This window comes from Protomyctophum bolini (assembly GCF_963924005.1).
Source record: "Protomyctophum bolini genome assembly, chromosome: 13".
Classification (NCBI taxonomy): Eukaryota; Metazoa; Chordata; class Actinopteri; order Myctophiformes; family Myctophidae; genus Protomyctophum; species Protomyctophum bolini.
In genome coordinates this window covers 16,440,948-16,463,041 of record NC_137874.1, presented here as the reverse complement: position 1 = coordinate 16,463,041, position 22,094 = coordinate 16,440,948, and the positions used below count along the sequence as shown (strand labels likewise).

The 22,094-nt window shown below is 43.3% G+C and overlaps 1 protein-coding gene across 3 annotated transcripts in view; it reads right to left on the bottom strand.

Annotated features, from left to right (window-relative positions):
* The window catches only part of pknox2 (pbx/knotted 1 homeobox 2), a 94,797-nt gene that overhangs the window by 22,643 nt on the left and 50,060 nt on the right, over positions 1 to 22,094 (bottom strand). For all 3 annotated transcript variants that reach the window (XM_080779807.1, XM_080779809.1, XM_080779808.1), the window contains exons 3-4: positions 12,485 to 12,591; positions 9,970 to 10,106 (exon numbers count right to left, since the gene is read on the bottom strand). In XM_080779807.1, the coding sequence (XP_080635933.1) occupies positions 9,970 to 10,106; positions 12,485 to 12,571 (224 nt within the window). In that variant the 5' untranslated portion in view covers positions 12,572 to 12,591. The remainder of the gene's footprint in view (positions 1 to 9,969; positions 10,107 to 12,484; positions 12,592 to 22,094) is intronic.

Sequence of the window (22,094 nt, the reverse complement as noted above, 5' to 3'; positions counted from 1 at the left end):
TTTGTTTTGCGTGTGGATGTTTTTTTTGTGTTGCTTTAGCATCTTTAGCACAGTAGCTATCAGAGGCTGCTGCAGCTGCTGCTGTCATGTGGAAGCAGGAGGGAAAAAGGAAAAAAGACGAAAACACACAGCATTGCGCGCCCGCAGATCTGCCCTTAAACGGCAGATCTGTCGTTTTATGGATCATAGAACGAACGTACCGGTACTATGCTGTTAGCTTGTTGCTCCCCCCCCCCTCCCCTCCCTCTCTCTCTCTCTCTCTCTCTCTCTCTCTCTCTCTGACGTTCTCTCTCTCTCGCTCGCGCGCGTTACTCTAACACGTCTTTCTGTCTTTCTCTATCTCTCTATCTCTCTCTCTCTCTCTCTCTCTCTCTCTCTCTCTCTCTCTCTGTCAGAAAGCGTTGTCAGTTTACTCACAGCACCGTCACTCCTGTCAGTTATTTCGTCGTGTATTGGTAGCCTATATGAGCCCAATATTGGCGTTACGCATTTCACTTGAATAATGTTGTGTGCGCACGTGCGCACGCTGAGAAAGACAGTTATTTAATGAAACTGAAAATTATAACGTGCTGCACTGCTGTCTCGGCCGTATAGCCATTCCTGTGTGTGTGTGTGTGTGTGTGTGTGTGTGTGTGTGTGCAGGCGTGTGTAGTCGTGTGTGTGTGTGTGTGTGTGTGTGTGTGTGTGTGTGTGTGTGTGCAGGCGTGTGTAGTCGGCGGTGGGCTGGCAGGCGAAAATAGCAAAAGCTATACGTGTAATGTAAATATTTCGGTACAATCCAAGTAGTGACAATGAACAATGTTGATTTAACTAAGGGATTCGCTGAGTGTTTTATTTTGTAAATACAGGGATTTAGAAGGGATAAGCACTAATTTCTCCCCTTCCTTCTTTCTGTTATCCTGCGAGGGCCCTAAAAAGCAAGATGGCTGATTGTGAGACTGAAAGAAGTAGTGTGGGGGCGGGCCTGGTGGGCCTATGAGAACACAGAGCAGTGTTGCCAGGTTTGCGAATTGTAAGCGAGTTGTAGTGTGTGCAAGTAGCCTGGTTAAAAGGCCTTGTTTCTGCCCCTGTGGGGCAACAGCAGTTTCTGTCGACCAGTTTCTGTCCACCGCTTTTGGCACGTGACCAACTTAACAAATGTTAAAATAGAAGACAGGGGTCGGATTTGAACCCGAGTCTTCGCGCTGCTAAGGAGCTTAATGATCTTGTGCACTAACTAGCTGAGCCACAAGGCACCCCTCAGTAGAATTCAATTCACCTCCATTTAAATGTGCAGAAAAGAATAGGACAACCGGCGCAAAATTCAGTTGAATCGGTCTTGCATAAATTAATATTTAATTGCATTTTTCCCAATTCGTAATCTGTAATTTATGTATTTATGTCAAGGAATGGAAACACCTTATACAAGCGTCTCTGAAATGTGTGAAGTTGTTATAAATGATTACATGACTGCTCATTGAACGATGTGATAGAAATCATCATGTGGCCTTTCTCATTGTTTCTGTAAACCCTGTACAAAAAAAACTATACAATGATGATAATTAAAATTATGTAAGACTTCAAATGTACTATTGGTATTGATAATTGGAATGTTTTGGCATTGAGATAAGATGACGTTTACCAGAAGTGTGTACCGAACACTATTCTCTAGTAGGATTGAGTGAAAACACACACTTTCTTCATTGCTGGGGGGCTTTCTCACAGCAGTTCAACCTAGAAGAATTTTCCGGAAATTGGAAACATTACCACTTATCCTTCATTGACCGGGGTCCCCTGAGGGCCTATCCTCTGCCCCCTTCTTTTTTATTTATTTTATTTGTTTAAACTTCTACAGCACATCTCTTCGACGAAAGAGATGTATAGATCTAGTATGTTCACCAAATGTTCAACTATTATAACCTGCCCAGAAAAGAGACGCTGCGACATTCTAAACTCTACGCGGCTTGTGCTTATAACCACGGCCCGCTTCTGTGGCCAACACGGAAATGTGCCTCTCGCCTACAACAACTGTGGACTGCTTTTTGGTCGATGAAGTATAGTTTTAGACCGCGACGGAAGAGCGCCGTCTCAAGCTAACTTGAACCGCGTGAGGCACCACGAGCAAGCGAAAGCGAGCAAGTCCGATTGAGCCGACTCGCCGCGGTTCGAGTTGCGACACGATAGGCACAGAATAGTAAATCATGTTCTGGTGGGAGCGTTTGCTCCGACTGCCACTCAAAGTGGCTACTGGCCAATCACAGCACGTCCTTGCACAAGTCCAAGTCAAATCGTATCAAGTCAACCCCTTTGATATGAGAGACAATATGAGGATTTTTCTGTCTCGTTCTTTTCACTCAATATTTTAGTTTGAATAAAGGATGCACAAGCCAATCTAATGATGAATGCAATGTGTGTTTCCCGTTGAGGGGGACACACCACAGGGCTCAGTCAGCCTTCACCGGCACGAGGCAAGGTGAAAACACTAGCCTAGGGTGGTTTGTGTGACCTTTATACAGGAAAATCAGGATTAGGGTAGGTAGATGGAGTGTGCAGTGGCATGCATTTTTATGAACGTGAATGCAGCGATGGTGGTACCATGGTGGTGCATGTTTGTTCAGCCTCTCCGTCTGCTTGCAGCCGCTGTACTGTGAGCCCCCCTGCCAAATGCGTCAGCTTCTATCTGCAGTGCGACGGAGTGGAGATTGCCGACTGGGGGATCATTACAAGGGCCATAAAAGAGCGATTTGCAGGACGACCAGCAAGTGGGGAGTCAGCAGCACATGTCCCCCCCCCCTCCCCCCCCAACCAGCGCCGCCACCACCACCACCATCACCCTGTCGCTCTGTGCCACGGTGGGTCGCCAACAAAATGCTCCAAGATGGCGAATCAAAGGCCAGCGGGGTACACATGACTACACCATGACTTAAACATGAAGGGCAGGAACGTGCATGTTTGAGGATTGTGTGGATCCTCTCCTCTCAGGCAGGAGATAAAAAACACTTGTGCAATGTGCATATTGGTGTGATGCAAAGGATGCTTGATAACAAAGAATATATACTAACATGTTTTACAATTAGATTTTTTTATGAGTGAGTGAGTGAGTGAGTGAGTAAAAAATCATACCCATGTGAAGTGAGTGGTGCAACTTCATGTGGGGGTCCCCGGGGGGTCCCCGGAACTTCCCGACCCACAAGAACACGCCCAGGGTGCTATCCCAGTTTCGACGAGCCGCCCCGCGTCCGAAACGGCAGAGAAATGATAAAGTTACCGTGTGGGGGTCCCCGGAATATCCCGACCCCCAGGAACGCGCCCAGGGGGTCGGGCCGGTTTCCGGCGAGCCGCCTGCGTCCGAAACGCTATTTTCGTGCTCGGACACAGCCAGGGACACAGGGACACAGCCAGAGACACACAAAGTTCCGGTACTTTCACTGTGCTGTACTGTCACACCCAAAATCATCATTTATACAGTTAATGTGTGTGTGTGTGTATTAGGCTGAAAACCAACCAATCGCTATTTTCGTGCTCAGACACAGTCAGCCAGGGACACAGCCAGAGACACACAATGCTCCGAATAGGAGTGGTTGCACCACTCAATAAATGAATAAGTATAATTCTTAAGAAAATAGTAGGCCTACACAGTACATGATGACACATCGATATCTAAAGGGATCTCCAGTCCAGTGTTCTTCACAGCTAAAGGCCTATTCATACCCCAGTGTTAGGTGATAAAGTGACCACCGTTGTTAGTAAAAACAGAGAGATGTGTTTGGGTGAGCGGTGAGACGCTTACCAGCACGGCATGACGTCATGTTGTAGTTTTCCCAACCCACCGCAGTGGTCACCTTATCACCTAAAACTGGGGTACGAATAGGCCTTACCACGTTGGTCCTCACGACGGCCCAATGCACCAACTTTGTCGACTCGTAACCCCAGTCTTGCAATAACCTTGCAGACCACCCAGAGGCTGCAGAGGGAGATGTGGGGGGTGGTTTAAGAGGGTTGAATGGGAACATGTTTGTGTGTGTGTGTGTGTGTGTGTGTGTGTGTGTGTGTGTGTGTGTGTGTGTGTGTGTGTGTGTGTGTGTGCACACGCGCATTTTCCTGTGCGTCTGGGTCTCTTTCCCAGCGTGCTCCCCACTGTTTGCCATCCTAATCACGGTTGCTGTATGCTCCTACAGTATATTAGGACCCAGTTTGTGGTGAAGTCATGCTGTGCTTGCTCCTGACAAGCCCCCCCCCCTCCCCCCCCGGTTCCCTCAGGCTACATGTCTGACGCGCACCCCGTGCTATAGCACACACAGACACACACATAATATATAGGTAAAGGTGTCTTTGCTGTCGGGTTAGCCAATCTACAAGCTCACAACGTGTCGCAACGCAATGTGTTGTTGAGAGCTTTTAGTTATTTTCACTATTTCAATTTGAAATAATAATAAAAAATGAAATGTAATGAGACATAATGAGGTCTCCCACCCGACAGCCGACAGGGGCGATATGCAATCCGTACATGCAAACAAAAGGCATGGCTGTGCAAAAACCTATACACAGAGACAACCTCCCCAACACCCCCCCCCCCCCCCCCCCCTCCCTACACCCCCGGTGCGTATCTTATTAAATTCTGCCTCCATTTCTCTCACTATGCCGCCCGCGCCCCCCAGGTTATCCATAACCTGCAATGCAGGATGAATGGTCCTGGTGCTGTACACTCTGAGTGTGTATGTTAATGGTCCTGCATGGTGCACATGCTGTACACTCAGTACATGACCCTGCTGTCTTTCTCTTTATTCTCTTCTTTCACTGTGTTGAAATAGACTAGGCTATATCTAATGGTAAATGGTAAATGGTGCATTTATATAGCGCCTTTATCCAAGGCGCTTTACATAGATTGTGCATTACATTCACACACACATTCATACACCGATGGCAGCGGAAACCATGCAAGGCACCAACCAGCACATCAGGAGCAATTAGGGGTTCAGTGTCTTGCTCAAGGACACTTCGACACTATCTCTGCTGTCGGGCAGGAACCACCTAACTCCTAAATGTTATAAAAACATCCAGCTCAAGTGGAGTTCCTGTCCGAAGTGCTTTTTAATACTGATTCATTCGTTCAATATTTGTTGTAACCAACACATAGATTTAAAGGGTGTTCGATAGCACTAATGTATGAGTTAGCTGGTTTCTGCCAGACAGCAACAAAGAATACAGTGATTCTCAAATGTGTGTGTCAGCTCACAACACATCACACACAAAATAATAACAAAATAGGGTAAAAGAGATGATTGAGATGCTATATTAACTAACTAATTTTGCTGGGGACACACTGGAACTCCTTCAAGGACCCCTGGGGATAACCCGGACCCCACCTTGAGAGCCATTGGTAGAATATACTCCTACTTGAAAGATTAGTCAAGCTTTCCTCCCAGCGCCATTGGCGGACAAGCTTTCGAAGACAACATTGAATGTATACTATATGCTGTGGTCTTCTCAAGGGAGCTTTACACTGCATTATGATCTTTTTTCTGCAAAAAAGACACAGATTGCTAACTCGGGCCACAAAACGTGGACTTCCTTTCTCATCCAAAAGTCAAGCAGTGAGGAAACTCATAAAAGCAAATATCTGAAAGAAACAAGCCAATAAACCACTTGAGCTTTGACACAGTTTCCTGCATTCGGCAGCGGCTGAGCAGCAACACATGCCGCCCTCTTAAAAAAGGAGGAGGTGCAGAGCTGGTTTTATTCCTGTCAAACGCGAAGCTGTTGGAAGTGCGGCACACACAGTAATGATCAACAACATGTTGTCATGGCTGTTAGACGGCGTGGTGTGCTGCCGTAGATGGCCACGGCATGCAAGTGTCCCCGTATCGTATAAGATGCCATTCGGGAACCTGATTATTTCAAAACCTGTATGGTGTGGATCTGTCGATCCACACAGGAACATTGGATCTGTAGATCCACACAGGAACACTGGGTGTTTTCTGTGGATCTCAGACTTCATGTGGCCAGCCAGTGACATCATTTGTTTACAACGTATCTATGATGTCACCATGATGTAACCATGATGTATGTATGATGTATCTATACTGTATGATGTTATGTAACTATGGTGTATCTACGATGTGTCTATGATGTATGACTATGAATTTGGTCACGGTTTCACTTTCAGCCAGATCCAAGCCCTATTGACTTCTATTATAACGTTTCTTTCCTTTTCGTAAATGAATGCTCATACTACAGTGTCAAAACAAAGTAACGCGGTTTCATCTTGTCAATCTGCTACTTTTACTATTTCAGTTTTGGACATTTCCACCTGACAGAGATGAGAAAATGCAAGTTCAATATTTCAAGAAATGTTTAAACACGTGGTACTGTACCCATACTGGCAGCGCTCACAAGAAATGTAGCACTGATTGGTTTTCAAGATTAGCCTCGGATAAACACACACAGACAGACCGACACCTTGACCGTTTATAGAGGGTCGTACACAGCCAGTACAACGTGAGAGCCAGTATGTACACAGCCTCCTAAGATGTACAAGTACAACGTGAGAGCCAGCATGTGTAGATATGGTCAAACGTGCAGGATACTGTGTACTGGATGTGATGTGTTTACTGTACCTTGCAGAGTTTCACCCTCAAATCATAATTTCATGAATGCTCTCCACAACGAGTATACATAATATAAGCAGCCATGTTTCTCATGCTCAGTTTCCATTTCTGTATGAGCTAAACTGCTAAAGAGTCAATGTTAACCTCCTTACAACTGCATGCATACTGCATACTAGCATCGTCTCTGTCGGGTGGAAACCTCATATGTCCAAAACTGTTACTTTTGAGGCTTCTAATAAAAAGAAATAAAAAAATATCAGATCTACAAGCTCGAAACACGCCGCATGAAGACCGGCTACCTTTTTGTGACGCTGTAGTGTTATCAAGTAGGATGTACATTTATGGAAGAAAGTGCAAAAAGTTAGAATATGGAGATACGAGGTTTCTTGCCCTACAGCAACTATAAGCAGCTAAGTTTCAATTTCTGTACGTGTTAATTGGGACTCAGTGTCAGCATGTTAACCTCCTTACAAATACATGCAAGTCATGCATGTATACGCTCAAATCCAGTCTCAATGCTAAATGCAAAGGCTGACCATGCAGCGTGAGAAGAGGCTTTCAGCAGCCAGGAGCCCTACTGTGGTGGCGAGTGAATGATAATATGTCCCAGTGGGAGATTTACATTACAGCATTGGTCTGTTTATACAAGGATCTCACCACTGTCAAAGAACTGGAGAAATCCTACTCCTTTAACCACGCGAACCCTCTAGTCGTAGCAAAACAGACCTGAGTTGCAACTGTACTTGGACATTTTTCAGTCTACACCAAATCACTTAATAGCAGATAAAATAGCAGATCTACAAACTGTAGGTCGACTATTTTGGGATGAATGTGTTTTTTACAGATTTGTTTTCTTTCTGGTACTTCGTTGTAACTTCTACAAAAACAAATTTCACCCACTGTTTTACTCTGTAAATCTGTGACTTGACAATACAATTCTCATTCTAAATAAATAATACCAAGAGGTTTCTTGTTAACCAGTAATCTTGCTTCTATCCACAAAATGCAAAATTGAATCCACTACTAAGACCTATATATCGTGCAACATCATTACAGTGTACCCACTGCAAGGTCTGAGCTGCTCTGCTGCTCCTCTCTATCCTGTGTGTGTAGTATACTGTGTGCTGTGCGTGCGTGCGTGCGTGTGTGCGTGCGAAGGAAGGAGGAGGGAGAGTGTTCCAAAAAGCCTGTGTGGATCTAGGCGGCTGATTTGGAACCCCCACCCCCACCACCCGCAGCCCCTCCAAAGATGGCTGCTCACATCAAAGGGAGCCTTGTATCTCAGAGGATTTTAGAAATTCAGCCGCAGGCTTGGTGAGGACTTTACAGCAGCAAGCCTCAGGGCTGCGCACAGGGGCTCGCACCTACTCAGACAGTAGTGGCGGATGCCCGCAGGGGGGAACCCAAGGAGCCAGGGCAGAGAGCCGAGCACAGAGTGCAGTGTCATCACTGCAGGCCTGAGTGTGAATTTTGTGAGGCAGCTTTTGTGTCTCTTTCGGTGAGACAAACTCTGTCCCACGCCAGGAGACTGCTGGAGCGATTAAGAATGCCTGTATTTTGAATAATTTACTTCATAAATAGATAATCCTAGCTCATTATAAGCGGGCATCAATATTGTAACGATAAGCTGAAGGAGGAGTGAGGTGTATGTGTGTGTGTGTGTGTGTGTGTGTGTGTGTGTGTGTGTGTGTGTGTGTGTGTGTGTGTGTGTGTGTGTGTGTGTGTTTTTTAATTGGCGTTTGGTTTTCAGTTGCCAGTGACTTTCAAAGTGATTATTTTTTTAAGCCCAAACTTATGCTGCAGGTGAGGAAGTAATGGTAACAAATTAAACAGAAAATCACCTTCTTCTCTGATTAGAAAAAAATTACTGAAAAAAATCTAAATATGAAATTTTATGTATATGACCCATGGTAAAAAAAAATATGTTAATTATGTGACATTCTTCCAAAATCCTAAATGATATTCTTATTATTCTTCACTTACTCAAACAGTGCACAACAACAGGTGATTTGTATTTTCATTCCATCCAGGCAGTTTAAGACTAACACCACTAATTATTAGCTACAGTACTATTCTGCCCAGGAGTGCTTGCGGCAAATGAGGCAGAAAATGAAGTGGTTTGCGCTTCTTAAAGGTGCAGTAGTAAGCGATATATACGCGCATATATTAGGCCTATTTGTTAAAATAACGTAATAGCTCTATATTCTGATAGTAATTACGTAGTTTGTTTGTAGTTTGTAGTTTGTTCAATAGCAGGGGTCTAACCGTCTCTCCAGCTCATTAATAAACGTAAGAAGAAAAAATACATTTTGTGAAAAAACAGTGGGTTGCCATGCCAATTCCAACCAATCATTAGAGCGTAGTACAGCCCAGAGCCATAGAGTAGAACAGAGTTACGACAACTCCGTTCACTTCATGGGGCCAGTCCAATGGCGTCTTTCATACATAGACTTCTATTGGTGTACCAGCGTACCCATTTGTCAGCTTCATTGTGTTCCAGTTCCACTTTTTTATGCTCACATCTTTGCATCGTCACTGCAATAGACCATATCCACATGTTGACATTTTGCATTAATGTGCCTTTATCCAAGGCGCTTTACATACGGTAGATTGTGCATTACATTCACCCATTCATACACAGGAGGAGCCGGGATTCGAACCGCCGACCCATGGATCTTTGGACGACCTGCTCTACCTCTTGAGCCACAGTCGCACAGGGTGGCAACAGGGTGTTGGGAACAACAGGGTGGCATTTCATTAACAACTTAATGCCGCATGATGGTCTATTGTTTATCCCACATCCTGTATATGATTCTCTCTCCTGATTGGATAAAATTGGTATCCTGACCTTAAAATGCATTTTCTGTTTAAAGAGCTGGAAAGACAGGGAGGCCCCTAGCTGTTACGGAACACTCCATAGCAATGATTGTTCAATAATATAGAGATTTTAAATCTTGAAAAAACTGTTTTAAATAAGAAATATCACTTTCACTACCTTTAGATTTACCGTACTTCACTAGATTGCCCAAAGCAAGCAAACACAGGAAACTATGTTTATTTTATTCTAATAATGTCCAAAGGTAACACATTACCATAGTCTAAACCTAACCATATACAAACTCTCATCGCAGTTGCAGTATCACGCTAAGCCCAAATTGTGTGTGTGTGTGTGTGTGTGTGTGTGTGTATGTGTATGTGTATGTGTATGTGTATGTGTATGTGTGTGTGTGTGTGTGTGTGTGTGTGTGTGTGTGTGTGTAACTTGTCTGAGATGGATGTATCGTACACAGTACTCTACTGTAACGTGACAAATCACAGATCTTTGAGATTCACACACCGCTGTGTGTGTGTGTGTGTGTGTGTGTGCTGGGCACGCTCCTACCTGTAAACAGCCCTCTTGTCTGACTCCAGCTGGGCCTGGGGGTCCAGGGTCACACTGACTGGGGTGTTTCCTGCTGCCGAGGCTGCTGGGATATGGACCTGTGGGGTCTTGGTGCTCTGTTGACTGGTGCCCGTCATCTGGGGAATAACCAAGCCTGTTACTTTAAACAGAAAATACAGAGCCCACACAGTGTGACTAAGTGAGGGAGAACTCTCCATTACTCACCACTTGTCTGTTTAAACATGGTTTGTTTGAGACATAATGTATTACGTGACATGACAGGCTTGAAGCCTTGAACATTGTAAAATCCTTTGAACATTGTAAAATTATTTTGTTCATTCTTAAAATGGTTTGTTATTGGTCGGATATAGCGGTACATATTTATCGTATTGGTGATGTCATTGACTGACATCAATGTAGGGGTTTCTTTCTTTTTCTTTGTTTGTTTGTTTGATTGATCCATGTTAAAGTCATGTTTTAGTATTACTTATCATTTAGATTTGGATTTGTAAATGTCCTTGTTTGAAAGGTCACCCTTCAGACACATGTCTTTTTTGGCTGGGGTACACTCAAGCTTCTACTACACACAGTAAAATGATATTGGTCCAAACAAAAGCTAAATCAAAAGTACACATACAGTGCACAGCACTAATAATTGAGAAGTGGGCAGACATGTAGCATCAGCTTGTGTCTGCTTACAAACTGGAATATGCATGCATTCCTGTGTCATATTACAAGCACTGGTTTATAGTATTTAAATAACAGTGGAGTGAGCAAAATATTTGTAAACTACTGTAAATACTGTAAAACTTTCTTTTAGATTTGGTTCACTATAGTGGTTTGGATGGGAATCTAATGTGTTGGGGCTAATGTGGTTAAAAACATGTGTGTAACACTGCTAAAACGTGGTCATTGGAGGCAAACATATTCATGAGGATCACATACTAAATCTGCTATTTGGCAACATTCTACTGCTGTTGACATACCATTTCCTTACATAAACACGTCTGACCCTGACTACAAATAAAGAACTATAGCTGCAATGAGTGTTGTTATTGCCTGCTATAGTTCACATAGAGCGCTAACACTGCTAATTGCAATGAATGAGATAAGATACGTACTTCACTAATTGAATGAGACACGCTTGTTTTATATAGGCTACCGTATAGCTTATTGTTCATGTTCCCAATGCACAGATTTTGGTTGATTAATTTGGGTTATGAGCTCTGAAGCACGAATTACCCTGCCAATAACCACATGTACTGTTGAACGTCTGTTTAGTACTAGTGTACAAAGAGTAAAAGGTGCACGTCAGAAGTACAATGACAACCTCTCAGCCTAAATGGTCTGTGTCTCCTAGCGTTGAGTGAGAGGTTTAACTTAACTGAAGGTCTGAACTTCGATTCTGTTATAGAGATTTTCAAGCGAAAGCCCCACCGTCTCATGTTCTGAGACATCACTAAGCGTGAACACTATTTGATTTAGCTGTTAATGCTGTCAATCAGTCACTAATTTGTGCTGGCGTCATGTTCGCCTTATCTGTAATGCTGCAAACTGTCTGTGCAAAGACACCTTATATATTTATATATATTGTCTTTATTAATGTTTCGATGTGTTTCTGTCGTCGCCCCCCCCCCCAGGGGGTGTCAGCTTTTCGCCTGGCCAACTTGTAATTCCTGCATTCGCTACTGGACTGAGGGAAACCTCTTCCCATGGGCTGACATGCTTCATGAACATGGCCCATTGTCTACGCACCCTTTACCTCCACTTCTCAATTGCACATCCCCTTTTGACTCTCAGGAAATGAGACTACCCCACCCACCCTGCCCCACGCATCCTCTTTCCCATCACCCACGGTTTTCAACCGAGCGTGCAGGGCTGGTGTGGTGTGGTGGGGGGGGGGGGGGGGGGGGGGGGGGGTTGCATGAGGAAGCTTCAAGTCTTAATCCCGGCTCCAAATGGGAAATAAATTAGCTTCTTCACACTTAACTAGCTCTCATTTGCATTTGCCGAGCGCAGGATGCAGCTCAGGAGCTCTCCCCTGGCACTAATCCTCTGGGCGAGGGAAGACGGATGTGGTGTGGACGGAGAGGTGGTGCGAGGTGGTCTGATGAAGCTGCTCTACTTCCCATCATTGGGGTGGCTACATAAACAAAGGTTTCTCCCAATGCCGTTTGCCTGGGTGAAGGCATTGCACCGACTTATAGCTGGTGGAGGTATTACGCGTGTTAAACACCACGCACAAGGTTTATTGTTTCTTTTTTCAACCGCTCTCTTTTATACTACCATACTAATACTAAACCATACTGTATTACTAATACTATATTACCTCTCACAGTCTGTACCCACATTAACAATCTTACTGATAAACTATGCTAATTCAAGCGCTAACATCTACCCCTGTAATACAAGGTATAAAAACATTACCTCTTATTATAACAATCACATATAAGCTGGCAAGGTGGTTTAATGTTTAGGTAAGCATTGAGCTGAATGCGGCTGTGACCTCTCTGACCTGTTGGCTCTCCTGGTACGTTGGTGGAGGAACACTCTGGGTGGCCATCATCGTCACTGCTGGTGCTGAGGACACATGTTGCATCATGGGATAGGTTCACATCGAGACTGGGAAAGAAAACACATAAATAATGATCACAGTGTCAGCAAAGAAACATGAATTACCACAAATGGGTGGACTGGAACATAAGACATTTAAAAATGTATATCATGAATAGTAATAGTTAACTGTGATTAAAAGCGGTTACTCGTAAATTAGAGCATGGATAATACGCAACCGTGGGAAGGGTTTAGATATATGCAAGATGAAGCGGCCAGTAACTTCTATTTCAGCCTCAACCACCAGGTGCTGCTGTGATAAAATAATAGGACAATCTTTAGTCTCACTTCACTGTCATTTGTTTCTCGTGCACAACACCATTTCCTAATGTATTCTCTCTCTCTCTCTCTCTCTCTCTCTCTCAAGCAAATGGGACTCAGTGTTTACAAACTCAACCATGCAAGCAGTCTTGTTACCCATCCTAGCATAAAAAACTGTGTTCACATGGACACAGTATAAAGTACAACCCAAGTTTACATGTTTACCAATTACATGCGGCCAAGCTTGTTCACCAATTACAGCTTGTTCTAAACAACATGTGCCGTAATAAGGTCACCTTGGTGACTGTGTATTGGTTGCTGGTGTTGTCTCGGCCACCAATCTAATCAAGGGGCTAATTAGGGCTCTTGCCAGTGGGTTTATTGCCATTGGCCGGGACCCCACAGGGCTGAAGGCCCCCCCCCCCAAACACACACACACACACACACATCATAACTATCACCACCCAGGAGCTAATTGGTTCAGCGTTGCTTACACACCTACGTACATGCTCACACACACACACACACACACACACACACACACACACACACACACACACACACACACACACACACACACACACACACACATACAGTACGTGCGAGCAAGCAAGCAAGCACACAAGCACAGTTGATAGACTTGACACACCCACGCAGCCCCCTACCTGTATCCCAATGTATGATAGGCAAACACAGCATGTGCTTCACCCTGGAGCTATAATCAACCTACAATATGTTTCGCTATTTGCTGCTGTGTATTATTAGTTTGTTTTAAACTTCCCTTTTATTTAATTATCTTTTTAGTCTGCTTGAATTGCATGCTGCTCAACCTCCATAAATGCTTAGTGTTAAGCGTGTAAGAGTAAAATAGGGATATCGAAAAGATGAAATTACCTACCATTCTGGAGGCAAATCTTTCTGGTGATAAAATGGATACCAACGTAATCAAAAAGGTCAAACAAAGAACAAGATTCCTGTACAGGATCTTCTCACTGGTCAACAAAAACACCTTGAAGACCCTAACGAGCCCTCGTACAAGGATTCTTCGACTATGCATGCACCTCTTGGTACCACAGCACCTCAAACTAAGGCCCTTAAAACAAGGCTCCAGACTTCCCAAAACAAACTGGTCATGCTACTACTTGGCCTCATTCCCCGAACCCACCACACCCCTGTCCACAGGGTGGAAAGGCTTCCCTTTTGTGTATATTTGTACTTCTACAATTGTTCTGATAAATTGAAAATGGTAGAACCTGTTGTAAACAAGAATGCTTTATCAGTGACAGTAACAGGCTTTTGTATTGAGTTGTGCTTTCACGTGATATATACCCATTCAGCAAACTGTTAATAAATACTCAATCAATAAATCAAAGATGATCATTATTGTGAATTGTCATAATCACACAGCCCTTGTGTGTTCACTTGCACATTCACAAGTTCTTAATGTAAAAATCTCTCACACACACACACACACACACACACACACACACACACACACACACGACAGAAATGTTGGCGCAGTCATGGACTCTAGACGTGAAGTTCAACAGCCACATTAGAAAGTTGCAAAGTCAGCCTATTATCACTTGGCTGCCAAACACGAGTTACCTGAGGGTTTTTTGATAGTAAGAATGTATCAAGGATTAGAGTATTTGTATGCCTAAGCATAATTTGGAAAAACTTGTGTGCGTTCATCTTAAGTACACTTCGCAGTAGACAGTTAAGTCCAAAAGAAATTGACCAGACAGCTGTAGTTGATTCAGAACGCTGCTGCTCAAGTCGTTACTAATGCCAAGAAAGTGGTTCATATCGCTCCAGTTCTCTTCACATCGTTACACTAGCTTCCTCTCTGTTGAATAATTTATTTCAAAATATCACTATAAAGCGCCAAAATACATTTCTGACCTTCTGCTATGTTCTGAACCATCCGGACCAGGTGGTCTGTCCTGGGACCAGGTGGTCTGTCCTGGGACCAGGTGGTCTGTCCTGGGACCAGGTGGTCTGTCCTGGGACAGGTCTGCTTTCTGTCCCCATGTCAAAACGAAACGTGGAAAGAAAAGCAGCATTCCGTTTTTTTATGCACTACTTACAGGTGTCTGGAACAAACTCCCAGAAAACTGCAGGTCTACTGCAACTCTCAATTGTTCAAATGCTGTTGTCTTTTACTGAGTATTTACATCACTTCTCGTGCTGCTCTGTAGCTTTATTCTCATATTTTAGCTTTATTTCAGCTTCACATGTAATAGTGTTTCTGGCATTTACTGTAGGGCAGCACATTGTGGGTACTTTCCTCCTAAGGTCTACTGTCAGGAACACGGTTAATAGTTTAGAATATAATGTGCGGGCCTGGGCCATGGCTCAGTGGTCCAGGCACCTTGGCTGGTAATCCAGTCTGGCAGTGTGCCGCGGGTTCGACTCCCGATCCCGACGGCCTTTACTGCATGTCTTCCCCCCATCTCTCTCCCCATTTCCTGTCAGCCTACTGTCTGTCCCTCCATAAAAATGATAAAATACAGGCGAAAGTCACAAAAAAGAAATAACATTACGAATATAATGTACACACACACACACACACACACACACACACACACACACAGTTCCTTACTGTACAGTCATGTCTTGTTTATGATGACAGACTGTAACAATTGCAACATGGTTCCTGTAGGTCAAATGACTAAACACCCAGTGATGCACAGAACGTATTTGTTGTGGTCAAGTTAAGCTATAACCGGGGCAAGTTCGAGAGAACTATTACCTCTAAATTCAGCTCGCATACTGGTGCAATGTGGCCATACAAAATGAAAGCCAATGCATTGCAATGAATCAAATTGGAGACTCAAATATGTGCACCGTGCTCATATGTCATATCATGCGTTTTAGCTCTAAAGGTGTTGCACACAACTTTTTTTATTTAGTAACTAACAATTTAAAGAAAAGGAAGCTGTGTGATCCTCCTGAGAATCACAGAATCCACAAAAGGAGTTTCTCTGAATAGTGTCTGGGTCACTTATACTGCCAGATACTCAGACAAGACAGGAAGTGATGGCAACAGCTCATCCCTCTCTTCTCTTCGGATGCTGGACCATACGGAACACACGTTCCCCTCCAGTGAGCTCATCCCTCCTCCCCTGACATCAGAACCTGGCAACCCCACCGAGCAGAACGGTCAACATGCCAGTTCCTCTTCCCACCACACCTTTCAGACATGAGTGGCAAGCAGTCCAGTCGTTCCCATCCAAACCTTCATGTTAATAGTGTTCTGTAACTAAGTGCATTTACTGTACTTAAGTACAATTTCTTGGGTATTGTTTTTTTACTTTACTGGAGGATTTCCAATTGTCGGTACTTTTTTTACTCCACTACATTTCAGATGCAATTATTGTAATTTTACTACATCTACAAGCTTGTAGATTGGCTAAAACTTGTGAAAAGGGACATTCTGCCTATGAGTACTTTTTAGTACTTTAAGCACTTTTGATACAAATACACTTCTCAAGTAAATTTTGAATTCTGGACTTGTACTTGTAACAGAGTATTTCTACATGGCAGTATTGATCATTTTAATTAAGTAAAAAATGTGAGTAGATTTTCCACCACTGGTGATGGTGCAGTACTGTATGTGAATTTTGTAATTTATGTAATTCATGTTTCCTGTTGACACATTCACATGTTTGTGTATATTTGCCAAGCATGCATGGTTTGTATGGATTCAGTGCCATGTCGTATACTGTATATGTGTGCACAAGTGAGATCACATGTGTTTGCGTGCCGTGTCTGTCTGCGAGCCATTTTGTAAACCGACTTCCCCTGCTTTCTCTTCTCATTCCAACTGGTATCAGCTGAAAGGCATCTTCTCCGTTATCAGCACCTAATTTTAATTGCAAATGCAGTAAGCGTGTTAGTGATTAAATGGAAAATTGCACATTAATTGATGAGACTAAAGATAAAGCAATTCCAATTACTGCACAGTATTTTAGACGGCCTCTCAAGTTTTGCCATCCCTCGAGGAATAAGCCACCTAACGGCAGATTTGAGGAAGCAATGGCTTGTGCATAAATGCGCGCACGCACGCACGCACGCACACACACACACACACACACACACACACACACACACACACACACACACACACACACACACACACACACACACACACACACACACACACACACACACACACACACACACACACACACACACACACACACACACACACACACACACACACACACAGGTAGAAATCTACCTGCTAAAACAAGCAGAATCATCTCGCATCACTTCTCAGTTCTCACTGAACCCATGACTGATTATGCAGTTGTACGATAAATCATAAAATAAGTCTTTTAAATGACATGTTTGTTCCTTAACAATAGAACTTTGAATTAGCACAGGATTCATAATGCATACAAATCGAAAATTGCCTGTAGTCATAATCAAAATTCAAAAGCGAGCATAAAATGGAAAATGAAAAGTAAGCATAAAATTATTCTTTAAAAAAAACATCAAAGGCTTTTTGTGAATTTGGAGTTGAGGCAGCTCCAGTCTTTAATCTGATTCTGTAGAAACACCTCTTTTCAAATCCAATCTCAGCCATAAAATTGTCCCATGGCATGCTATATTGATATAAAGTCAGTAGGTGGTATTATCAGTATTATCACACTTTCACCCAGTAACCACCGGATTAAAAAACATCTCAGGTGCTATTTCTATCTATCTATCCATCTACGGTATCCATCCATCCATCCATCCATAGTAGGCTATCTATCTAATATATCTAAAGTATCTATCCATCTGTTTAGCTATGTGCATTTGAGCGACTTAGTCGTCAGATTTTCATCATTGGCTGGCCTGGCTAGCTTCTAGTCTAAGACAATGGGACACTTACCCATAAAACCCATACTGAAAACGCTGTAAAACCCATATTCTAAAACGTTGAACCTGAACTCGTTTTGTAAATCAATGCCCTACTTATACTGTCATTCTACAGTGTCACACAAATAGCATATGAGGTTTCCACCCCAACAGCAGCAATGCATTGTTTTAAAATCAGACCAGTCTGAAATGAGTGGTGCTGTACTGTACTTGTGCTGTACGTATTGTACTGTACTGTACTGTACTGTACTGTACAAGCCCTGGCCTGTTTGTGCATGCATGCGTGTGTTACGCAACAGTGACACTTGGTGGTGAACAAACGCTATAACGCTATATCCGTGCTCGGACGGACCTAGCCTGGGACACCATGGCATACATCACATATATAAAAAGTATCATAAAACATGCGTAAGCTAAGAACGTGCAATGGAGTGGCTGCAATGGAGTGGCTGCACCACTCAAAAATAACGAAGTAGATGGACAGAGGTCAATGATATAGCTATTGAGTTAAGAGTTATTGTGGTCGGTGTGTATCTGTCTGTAGGATATTATCACAGCCTACACACAGTCAAATCAATGTCCATTTGGTTCAAATAAAACAGAGGATATTTACTGTGTACTGATGAGTCTCTGTTTAAGCACATATAAATAGACATGTTAGTCATTAGTGTGTTCAGTGAGTTCAATACGAATGTGTGTACAGTGTACACTATTTTGATGTTACAGTTTAGCCCTGTAGAGGAGGGTGCAGAATAGATCACTTTCCTCACCAAACCAAAAACAGGTGATGACTGTGAGTCAAAGGGATGTGGTGAGATGATTGTGGTCATGTGTGTGTTTCCAGCCCTGCACGCATACATACTGTAAACTCACACACATCTGTCCGAATAAAGACAGATTTTTCTTGTTGGTTTGTTTGTGGTTTGCACTTTTGATGTTGCAAGCATTGTGTTTTGGAGGAATGTGGTGGAGATGTTTAGGCATAATGTGGATCAAGTAGATGGGTATGTATGTACAGTATGTATTGTGATTCTGGAAACATCACCATTTCCGGTTCAACGTATTGATCAAAAGTCTGAAACTCAAAACGAATCAATGATGAGTGCTAATATTTGTATTTTATTCAGTCCCGGGTTCCTATAATGCCAAATGAAATGGATAACGTGACACGCTGTGAGTTTGTAGATCTGCTATTTGCCAAATGTTTGCCTGTTTTGACATGCTCAGAATAGGGGCGCCAGGTTTCATGTGGTTAAAAAACCTCTATTAGCACATGGCTATGGGTTTTGTGTTTTTAGAAACCACAATGGAGTCCTTTTATTGCATCTGTTAGCAATGCTAAATGTAATTCAAGTCAACAGGATTTGCCACAATGACTGCTGTTAATATGCTGTTACCGGTATTTGGGTTTCACTGTGCAAGTCCGCAGCTTGTTAATTAAAACATGTTAAAATGTTTTACCTTGGTGGCACCACAGTACCATCATGGTATTCTGAGGCTTGGCACATACGTACAGTAGACCGATTCACAGAGGGTTTCCTGGGTGCGGCCATTACTGAGGTGTACCATTAAGCGCAACAGCACTGATTAGCTTCACCTGGCCTACGGCGCACCTGCTCCATGGATTACACCTCAGTAATGGCCGCGCCCAGGGCACCCCTCTGTGAATCGGTCTATAGTGGTCTGTAAAATTCGAATCAAGTTCTGCATATTTACCAGATACCACTTGCACTGGTCCATGCACGCATGTGTGTAATTCCTGTGTACTGCATTCAAGTCATGAGAGCGTAGAAACCAAAAAATGGATGAGGGATGGCATTTTAACCACTTCATTGACCAGGGTTCACCAGTGGTCTGTCTTGGGTGCCCCCCCTCCTTTACCCACTCATAACATAAAATCTCTTCACCGAAAATAACAGATCTACAAGATCACAGTGCACCGTGCAACTCAATATCGGCGTGTAGGTCTGCTTATTTTGGTCTGTAACCAAGTATAAATCAGTCATAAGACTATCACACAAATATGTGGCCAGTTAGTTGCCCAAAAAAAGCCCCCCTCCCCATCTCATTTAATCTCTCCAGTTCGAGCCTTGCGGTAAAGAGGTTGACCTGGAAATGTAATGAATAATATTTGGAAGTGGGTCTGTCACCTTGGCCACATATCATGCATCTTAACACCCTGAGTCACCAGCATTAGAGCCAGATGAATAAATAAATCAGGTGTTTTGAATTATGTGCAGGATCTAATCATCGCCTCATTGTCAGCACTGATTTGCAATGCAAACACCGGGAGCGGCCTTGATGGCATTGAGTGAAAAGCTAGATATAATGGGCTGAGCGGTAATGAGGTTGCGCGTGCTGTTACGCGTGCCTGTGTGCGTTTGCATGTGCGTGTGTGTATGGGGGGAGGGGGCACTGTGTACTTGTGGTTGGGTGCTTGTATGGATGCAGGCATCGAACCACACAGATCAGAGTGAAGCCACACAAACGTGTCGTATACAATACACCGTGTCAGTGGAATTGCGTTGCTAGGGAACAGCTCAGGTCCAAGTTTACTTCCTGTCAGCGACTGATATTGACAAACACTGTGACAACAGGAAATAAACCTGGACCCACTTAGAATGTCATCAAGTGAGAAAAGGTGCTACACATTCATAGTTCTGGGGGTGGGGGGGGGGGGGGGGGGGGTGCAAGCACAAACATATTCATTAATTAATGCTCAAAAGTAGACACAAAAAGGCTTTAGCCAGCATCATCCTGAGGGCAACACACATATGCACGCACACATGCGTGCAAATACGTTCATTGCAGCTAGGAGCAAAGACAGGCACACCAGTGGTCCTAAGGCTACAAAGCCCCTCAGGCTATGACGAGAGATCCTCTCACGTACTGTAGCTCGCTCTGCCCAAGTCTCCACTCCCAGACCACCTCATTAACCTGAGCCGGCAGCCGTCTCTCTCTCTCTCCACACCGTGCTCCTCACCTTCCCGTACTTTGAATTCAAACCAGTTGTCTATCATTTATTCACCAGCTCTTGTTGACGGGACTCATCCTCGCGGGCGGTTGAAGTTGGGGTTTGATGCGCCGTAGTTAGGAAAGCAACTCTCGAGTCTCGACACTGTTATAGCAAGCACTGAATTAAAGTTCACGGTCAGAGTAATGAAAACTGAAAAGTGTTATTGTGGTCTGATTAGTTAAAGGAAGTTTCTTTGTCGAGCTCTAGGAGCATACACTATTCTAGTTTTTAAAATGGATGGCCAGCTAAAAAGAACCTTCACGCAAATGGTGAACAAGGTGTTTTGCTATGGAAACATTTATTGTTTTCAACATCAGAAGATTAATTAGGAGGTTATCACTTTCAATATCAAATGACACTGATCATCTATAATCTGTATCACTTTGTCAACCTCATGCCATGTGGACAAAGATACAGAACCTTAGCGTGAAACAAGGTCTGCTTTAGTGAGAGTTTTGTTCCCTCAGCCATCCAGGCATTAAACAAACTGCCCCACCGATTGGATGGTTCTGTGTACAGTGCAGACCTCATGGCTATGTATTGTATTGGTGATGTGTTATTCTGTGCTATGTGTTGTTTTTTTGTGGGTGTTTTGAACAGACCAGTGAAGACGAATACCCCTTCGGGGACAATACAATTTTACATTATTATTATTATCACTTATACCATGTATAGTATGAAAATTTGCCTTAAGGTTAATGCGTAATTTGGGCAAGTGATTAGGTTAAAAGCAATGCTTCTCAAGCATTTCTGGTTCAGGGCCCAATTGAAAACCATGAAATAATTCGCCAATTGCGGCCCACCCATCTTACCACTCGGTAGGCCGACTACATATTCAGAGCACGTTTATTTTAATGATCAATCTTTGTGTTCTGGCTTGGATCAATGGAACCAATATAGCATACTCAAAGTTCCTAATTATTTGTATCACAAAGAAAACACATTAGCATGGTTTTAAAGAAAATAATGACAACCATGACTTTCTTTTTTACATTTTAATATTTTAATACTAATCAAAATCGTTTTGCCAAATATTTTGGGGCCCACTCATGGGCCCCAGGCTGGGGATCGGTTTACAGCTACTGTATCACAAAACCTCCTGTTGTGCTTAAACACCTGCTAGGCCAGTCTATGTATCGGCCAAGAAAATGTAATTAGACATTAGACATTCCCAAACAAAAAAAAACACACTGAATGTAAAACGGTCCTTTGTTGTACAGTAAATAGGATACAAGCTGGAAAATTGCTATTTTAGTTGTTCACAATTCTGTGCAGGTTCTTTGTGTTGATAATTAAAATGTAAAAACCACCATGGTTCGAATCCACCATGGTGCGTCTGGCTTTGTTGCGTGTCTATACGAAC